Consider the following 8,698-nt stretch of genomic DNA (forward strand, 5'->3'; position numbering starts at 1 on the left):
TGAAGGTATTAGCATTTAGGACTTAATTTTATTGCCACTCAATCCAGAGATAACTGCATTGCCTGCTTTATTTTGGTTTGTTTAATGGGCTGGGTACAGGTAAGGGCCCTGCACTACCCTCAATCCACAGAGGAGCCTGTGGTAATTACAAGGAAAGGTTTAGATCACTGTTCAGAGAGTGACTAATCCACCAGCAGATTCTACACAGGAATGAAGTCCTAAGGAGCTGGTAGATCTGTGGGTGGTTTTGTCCTTTGTTTGGCAACTGGTGCATGAAGTCTCTTGATTGGCACTTGCACAGTTGCTGGGAGTGAGCAGGATGGCCAACAGCTGGAAACACAATTATTATAAAGTCTGGGTGTTATACATCATAATTAGGCTTAAGAACCGAAAGTCAGCTGAGATGAATGAGGGCAATTCATGCTCTCGAGAGCTGAGAAAGTGATTTTGTGTTTAAGATCTGGGTACCTTTCTCATGCCCTCCCTTGGGGGGCTGGCAGGACAGGAAGCAGCTGTGTGACCCTGTGTGTGGGGTGTTGTGATGCACAGGAGTGCTGACTGCTCCTCCCCAGAACCTGCTGTGAGCGAGTCTGGTCCCCTACAGTGTTCTGCTCAGAGTGTTTTCAGTGAGAGACAGCCTTTACTGTATAGTAATTATGTGTCTTTTAATTAGATATTTAAACAATTAAATGTTACAGTTATATGTGTCTAGAGATTGATGAATGTCAAGAATATTTTAATTATTTTATGTTTCTGATTTAATGAAAGCCACAGTCATACAGGTTAGAAAGGAAGGGCCCACCCACTACGTAAAACTGAGAAAGCTTCAAACTAATATCAAGGATATTAGGAAAAAATCAGATGGGAATCCAGTATGTCTCAAGAAAAATGTGAATCCTGCAAGCTGGGCTGTAGGGCTTCTCCCAAAGTTGGTTTGATTTTCTTGACTCCCACTGTAAGAGAGTGCAGGGATGTACAGAGTGACTAGGCTGGAGTAACACAGGCAAATCCTTAAAAAAAACTTCAACAAAACAACAGAAAACAAGGAAAAAACCCCTATGTTAGTATTGAAAGATGAGAAGGGTAAAGCACCACAATGCTTGAAAAATAGCAATAAAAAACTTTGGCAGGATTAGTATTTCAAAGGGAGCAGCACTTGATTAAACATTTGGAAAGCATGCGAGGAGAAACATTCCAAGCAAAATGAAAATATACGTGTATGATGGAAACAGGATAAATAGAATATTCCACTTATAATTACCACAGCAAGAATGCAGCCCAAACTTCAGAATTCTTAATCAGGTAAAATTGTCACTGCTTTTAAGTCCAAGTAAGGCAGCGGGTTGTGTTGAGTATGAGATGCTTGTGGAAAAAGATGTTGGCAGGATCCATAGGTGCTCTGAAGAGCAGGTTCACAAGCAAAGGAAATGAGAAGAGCCAGAGCTTGCACCAGCAGTGAGTGTGCTGCAAGGGGCTGGAGGATACAAGGCACTGGGTTCTTGTCAGACCCCAACTGGGCAGTGGGGGTACCAAAAGACCTTGGAAAGGTCAAAGGTCTCTGCAGAATGCAGAGCTTATCTCAAAAACCTGGGTTTCTCTGCCTCACATCAATGCAGTGATTATTCAGACACTGCATGCATACATTGATTAAGGGGTAAAAAACAGTTGCAGTCTGGTCCAACCTATTGAGGGCTGGGTACTGAACACCCATCTCTTTTGAGCAAGTAAATATCACAGCCCAAAGCTGCCTTACACTTCATCTCATTATTTGTTGGCATTGGGGCAGACTCCTCTCCATTGCAGATAGTTTCCCCTGAAATACCTTGTAGCCTGCTTTTTGCCCCTGCTCTCCTTCAGCTGGGGGGAAATGCTGTCTTAGAGGGAGCAATAAGTGGTGAGATTGGAACAGATGCCCAGTTCCCTCAACTGGAAGATTTTGGTTTGATGCTGCTTTACCAAGCAGGTTTTTTATTATAATAGTACTTGCATATGTGACTTGGTGTAATGTAATAAAGGCAAGGAGGAGGTACATATGAAATCTTCTGCTTGTAATGGCAGCCCATTTCTTTGGGTTCACATAACTTCAGATAATTATAAACTGAAGTGATCACATCTGAAGGAAAAATTTTCACGGTATCCATGACTTAGTTTGATTTACCTTCCCCTTATTATTTCTTAATTTAAAAATTACTGCATGCTGTCTTTGAAATGTTGCAATTGTGTTGGTATTTGAAGTACTTGTAAGTACTTGTGCAAATCAGTTTTTCTGATGTTTGTCTGCAGGGCGAGGTGTGTGTTTATGTGCCCAGGGGAGAGGAGATGCATTTGCATCCAGGAGGGTGTAGCAAGTGAACGGCTGCCAAAACAGTCTAGAGGAACAGTTGCACTAAAATAGTACAGGGTAAAAATGTTGGCAAATGAAAATAACCATCTTCTGAAGAAAGCATAGGACTAATCCTCTCTGTAAATGCTGCTCATCTGAAGGTCTAAATGATAGCTTTTGGTGATGAATCCTTCTAAAGACACTTGCAGAGCCACCGTGTTGCACATATGAAGATGCACGGTATTTTTGTAGATGTAATTATATTTCATACGGTATTGTTAATCTTTGAGGTGCTGATGAACAGTTATTACATTTCTGTACTTTAGAGGCATCTTAATTTTAGGATGTTTCAGTGAAACCATTACTATTAGCCTCAGTAGGTATTGAATTAAACCCTAATTTATGTGGGACAGCTAATCATACATAGTATTATACCTGTTTTTCATGTGCCTCTCAGCCAAAGATCTAATAGCATTTTATGCAAGTAAAAACATAATTGCTGCAGAATATCTCCAGAATGTTTCTTGTGATTCAAGACCTCTTATTCATAAGAGCAGTCTGATAGACACCTTATCTTCCCTCTCCTCTGCAGTGCATGCAGCTTGCAGAGACAAAATTCCTGGTGTATTTTACTCCATAGCTTGGCTTTGAATTGCTGCTGTATGATTCCCACTTTCAGACTTTGGCTTGGAGTGAAGTCTGCCACAAGGATGTGCCACGTAGCCTGGGAAGAAACCCAGCAGATCTTTTATCATTATTGCCTTGTCTCTGGCTCTCAGAGACGCGATAGCCGCAGATCAAGACTCTGTTCAAAGCAGAGATGTCAGCACTGAATTGTTTTCTGGTGAAGGAAGGATGGATAAAATATTAAATGCAATCTTCTCCTTGCCCTTATCTTTCTGTTCCCTGACAGGAATATTGTACTGTATTTCCATGGTTCTGTAATTCAAAGTTGAAGGGATGCAGGTTTGTGAAGGAAAACAAAAATTAATTGTTCAACAGTAGAAATTGTTATAAAAATAAATGTACATTGTATTACATTTGCTTTCTTCTGTGAAAGCACTTCTATCTCGAGCAGGGAACAGCACATTTTTGGGACTTCCACACTTTGATTTCCATCCACGTGCTGCTGTAACCATTGTAATTTAATGCACGTAGACACTACTTAGTGAGCAGTAGTGTCTGCTTTGCCCATTTTGGAATGAGATCATTTTGGAAGAGATGTGTCTGTATGCCTCAGTCCCCTTTCCCAGCAGCCTTTAAACCTTTGGGGGATCCTTAGGGATCAAATTGGGTGGGGCCGAGCGGGAGGAGGACAGAGGTAGGAGGGAGCTTGAGATTTTCAGTCCCTGCAGCTTCTGTGGGAGCTGTTGGCTTGGGTGCAGCAAAGAGAGGCTGGCTGGGCTCTCCAGAGAACAGGCTGCACCCTGAGCTCTGGGGTGTGCCACACAGCCCTGGGGGCTGAGGAGCTCCTGCAGCCCCGGGGTCCCATGGGGACCCACCTGTGTCACCTGAGGGTGCGACAGGAGCTACCATGGAGTAGCTCCAGTGCATTTTTGAGATGGGTGAAGGTTTGAGAGCAGGGGGACTCTGCTCCTTTTGTGGCTGGTGAAGGCACAGGCTGTTGTGGGGGGAGGAGAGGCGGTGCACACACTGCAGAGGAGCTCTGCTGTGCTCGGTCGTGCCAGGGAACAGTGACACAAGTGAGGCTTTGCTGGCCGCTCGGTGCACAGGGCTTGGTGCAGTCTCCCTATCACAGACAGGTCTGTTCCTGTGGCAGGCTGTTGTATATTTAGCTACTGATCTTCCAAATCTTTGGTCAGTATGTTATTCTGAGCTGTTTGTATTTCCCTTTGCAAACAGCGTGAGTTTTCTCATAGAGGAAAATAATGGAAATAGCAAACAGGCTGAGAAAGTTGGCCCAAATCTTGTGTCACGTCTGACATAAATTCAGAATTGCTTCCAAGTGTGCATACTGAACGGGTAACCACTGTGACTCTTCTGAAGCCATCACTCCAGGCTGGGTGGCTTGCAGCATGAAGCCTGTCAGCCCCGCGCTGTTGTTGGGGTGCTGTGAGCTCTGTCCCAGAGCTGACGGGGCTGAGTGAAGCTGTTGAGGCAGGCAGGCTGTGCCACTGGGGCTGGCCTTACAGGTTAACCACGAGCACAGCACCAGTGCAGGGTTACCAATTCCTGCCTGGGATTTTCCATGAACTGGTTCTCTCCTCAGCCCTGGCCTGGAGCGGGAGCTGGGGGCAGCCTCAGGTGCTCGGCAGCCCCTGGAGCCCTGCAAGGAGGGCACAGGAGAATCTGTTTGCTCTCTGCTCTGGGCTGTGGCTGTGCAGTCCCACGTGTGCCCCAGGAAAGGACTGAAGGAGCCTTCAGGAGGGAAGAGAGGCAGTGGGGAAAGGAGGGGCTGGGAGGGCAGGGGATGGGAAGTCACTGTCACTCATGTTTGGAAGCTGACTCAAAATGAAGAGGCAGAGAGTTCATATATAAATGTCATGGGTTTTCTTCTGGTCTGGAATGTCTCAAGTTTTCCTGAAATTATAACTAGAAGTTCACTGATACTGAAACTAGCATTGATGTATATTTGAGTGTGTGGGATTTGGGAATAGCTTGCATGTGGCAGGCCAGGAAATAAAGGAGGTAAACAATTTACAACCTTTTATTCCTTTATTAGAGCTTTTACTTGTGTAACTCTGATTAGTTGCCATAGATACAGACAACACAGGGGCTTGTTTGGGTTGATGAAAAATCTGTCATGATGATAAAACATGTGATTTTTCTTGAGAAAATTTTGAATTACTTCAATTCCACTCTTCTTGACCATTATTTTTAACTATACTTGAATTCATGTATGCAATTAAAAAATTGTGGCATTTAGGAATCTGGTTTTTTATATAGCATCTGCAGAATAATTTTGAGTGCAATGGAGGACCAAACGAGCTGGGTTTTAATTTAAATTAGTGATCATATTGACACATATAATTAGTGTTCTGTCAGCTTACAGAACTTCTGTATTTCTAAAACAATTTTTATGATGATTTTTCACCTTGTAAAACAACTCCACAACATGATCAGGTAACCGATGGCTCACGAGTGTGGTTACGAATGTGCACAGCTTGGTGCCATGTTCTGGTGCTGGTTAAGGATATGATGCTTTTGCTGTGTTGAAGTTCAGTATCTCTAGTGACAAATGCCATGAATAAGACTTGGCACATCTTAATTCCAGCTACTCTGTCCAAATAGAGAGCAGCTCCTTGCTGTAAATGTAACTCAGCTGACTAAAGAAATAGTTTTATATAGAGAATTTTTTTTTAATTACGCAGCTTTTCTCTGTTTGGTAATTGTGTGTGGGATGCTCCCAGTCCAGAGTGCTATGGACAATGGTTTACAAAGAGTTTAAGGTGGCCACATTGCTTTACATTACCTGTATTTGTCACAGGTCCTGTGGTCAGGGTGAATCTGAAATCAGTTCTGTGGGCAGGGGAGACGTGCAGCATGGGGGGAACAGAGAAGAAGAAGTATTATTTGAGTCAGCTTGATTTAAAATAAATACACACACAGTGGTTTCTTAAGGACTTGGAAACAGTGGGCACAGCCCTGGCACAGGGTGCATGGTCAGAGTGCAGTGAGAGGCAGCACAAGGCAGAGGACAGAGAGGAAGAGTTTAAATGATTTTGTTTCTTTTAGGAATGCAGAGTGTTTCTTGGGTTAAGGTCTGAACTCACAGCACTGCTGAATACATGGATTATTCACTGGGCATGTGTCTGGCTCCAGCATGGATGAGCAGCTCTTGCAGCTGCATTTCCTGTGAGCAGAGAGATTCAGTGCTCCATCAGTTAATGAACAAAAACTGCTCCACACTGGAGAGCAGAATCCCTTGGCTCAAATGCTCCAGGTGGCCAAAGCTTGTGGGCTTCTGTCTCCTCCCTGCAAGCTGAGCCACATCCATTGCACTCCATTGAGCCCTTGGTGTTTGTGGTTACAGAAGAGGATTTGCCCCACTGCTGTAATGGAATAAGCAGGAATGGGAGAAATAATGAATGGTGCAGTTCTGCAAGGAATCGGACTGTGGGGGACAGAGGGAAACAGTGCCATCCATGCCTTGCTCTCAGCAGAGCGTGTGTGTTTCCCCTACAACCTTCCAGTAGTAAAATGACCCTTAACTGTATTCTTAATGTCTGGAGTCAAGATCCTAGAATAAGTATTTCCTGGGGAAAGAGAGGTAGGTTTGAGCAGCAGTAAGTAAATATGGGATATTAAAAGTATAGAAAATTTTACCAGATTTCTTAGAGGTTTGAAAAATAGCTTAAATCTTTTCAGATATTAAAACCTATTTTTCCAAGTTAGAGTACTTTATTTTGCTAAAAACCAATTGGAATTAACAAAAACAATGGACTCCTATGGATGAAAAAACAATTGAACATGTGTGTGCATCAGGTTTCAGTTTAAACTCCATGAGACTTCAGGGGCTGTAATTATGTCCTTTCCTTTTCTAAATATTCAGATCACAGTGTTCTCAGTCCCAGTTCAAGAGTTTTCTCTCTATATATAGAGCCAGGATGAGGTATTCAGTAATTCAGTACCAATGAACCAATTAAAAAATATATGATTATTTAACATAGCTGTCGAAACAAGTATACTAATGTTTGTGTTTATCATCACACAATGTCTTTGTGATTTTTCCATTTAATTTTTTGACTGTTTGCTGAGCATCTCCCCACACTGAGCCCTTCTCTTCAGCAGACCCAGAGGAGAGAACTGGGGTCCCTGTGGGGACTCCCATATTCCACTCACCTGTTCCCAGTCCTTGGATGAGCAGCAGGATCCTGCACACCTTTGATTTATTAATGACCTTATCTGCTAAAAATAATTTTGTTCCTGAATTTAATCTGGTCAGATACCTCTCCAGTGAAGTGTAGCAGGGTGGATTTGTCCTGAGTTGTAAGCGAACAAGGTTTAGCCCCACGTGTTTGCACTTGAGGCCTGTACTCAGGTTAACTCGCTGAGACTCAGAAGAACAGAAAAAATAATACTAGTAAAAAACCCCTGATGTGATGTGTTAGGAGGAGGCTGCTAAGGATCCACTGGAGCTGTTTGGCAGGATGCTGCAGCCCTGGGAGGAGGAAGCCGGGCTGCTGCAGGACTCAGCTGTGCTGTGTTCTCTTGCAGGGCGTGGGGGTGTGCGGGGGCAGCCAGGCCGGGCTGGGCACGGCCTCCCCCCGGCAGTACCCCCGGCAGAAAATCACACGAGTCAACCTCAGGGACTTCATCTTCTTCATGGAACAGGAGCGGGACATGAGCCATTCTCTCCTGCTCTACCGAGCTCTGCTTAAATAAAGCCAACAGTCCTACCGAGTGCTCCACAGAAGCTCAACTTGCTTTGAAAGCTGTCATTTTAATGTGCCTTCTATTTTTTTCAGAAGTCAATGTTCCAGTAATTTTGTTTTGTAAAATTGTCAGACACATGCAATAAATTCCCTTTATGTAAAAACATATATATATATATATATATATATATATATAAAAATATATATATATATATATATAAACCACAAAAAAAATGTGCAAAAGGTTTTAAAATGTTAACTCCACAAATAAAATCAACATCAAGGTCTTGCTCCATCTGGCCATTTTAGGTAAGGCTGAAGTAGCTGGTGTTGAAGTTACACAAATGCAATGGCTGACCTAAACCATCTCCTGGCCAGGCCTGGGACAGGTTCACAGGAGTGGGTCCCAGCCTTGGTGTTCACCTGAGTGTTCACTCCTGGTGCTGGGCTTGTTTTGTTTCCAGTTTACTAGCACTGTCTCACTAACCATGGTGATACCTGTTGCTATTTAACTTAGTTGTAATGGCAATTTTTTGCACAGCCAAGAGACTAGCCACTGCACACTCCCACAAATTTGATATATTTAGGACTTTTGCTTTTACTGCACAGCTCATTTCTTGAGCCTTTTGCTGAACCAAATCTTAAGTGTATGAAATCTGTGTGCAGGCTCTCAGCTGAGTTACCTTGACTTGCTTCCAGTTGTTTTCTAAATCTCATCAACCTTTTGCGCATTTGTAGCAGCTGGTTAGTAACAAGATTCAAAGTTGGGTTTTATTTTCTAAAAAATGTTAATTTATTTATTGCAAATAGTATGGTTTAATGGTGGTTTTAAAAGAGAATATTGTTGGGTAAAGATTTTAGAGTATTCTATATGGATTTTTAAAGTCGCTGTAAAGGTTTTCGGGGGCCGCGTCCACTCCCGGAGTGGGGAGAGCGGTGAGCCCAGCGGCACCTGGAGCGAGGACACCTCTGCCTTGGACACCGCGCCACGGCTCCTGAGCAGGCTTTGAGCATGAGGAGCAGCTGTAAGTACCTAAAG

At 43.4% G+C, this 8,698-nt stretch overlaps 1 protein-coding gene across 1 annotated transcript in view; it reads left to right on the forward strand.

Moving 5' to 3' along the window:
• Nucleotides 1-8,698, forward strand: part of LOC121365949 (transcription initiation factor TFIID subunit 4-like) — a 143,561-nt gene extending 134,863 nt beyond the window's left edge. Inside the window, exon 16 of the mRNA XM_041490577.1 lies at nt 7,502-8,698. Within this exon, the coding sequence (XP_041346511.1) occupies nt 7,502-7,669 (168 nt within the window). The 3' untranslated portion in view covers nt 7,670-8,698. The remainder of the gene's footprint in view (nt 1-7,501) is intronic.

The sequence above is a fragment of the Pyrgilauda ruficollis genome, unplaced genomic scaffold, assembly GCF_017590135.1.
Source record: "Pyrgilauda ruficollis isolate IOZ18807 unplaced genomic scaffold, ASM1759013v1 scaffold124, whole genome shotgun sequence".
Lineage (NCBI taxonomy): Eukaryota > Metazoa > Chordata > Aves > Passeriformes > Passeridae > Pyrgilauda > Pyrgilauda ruficollis.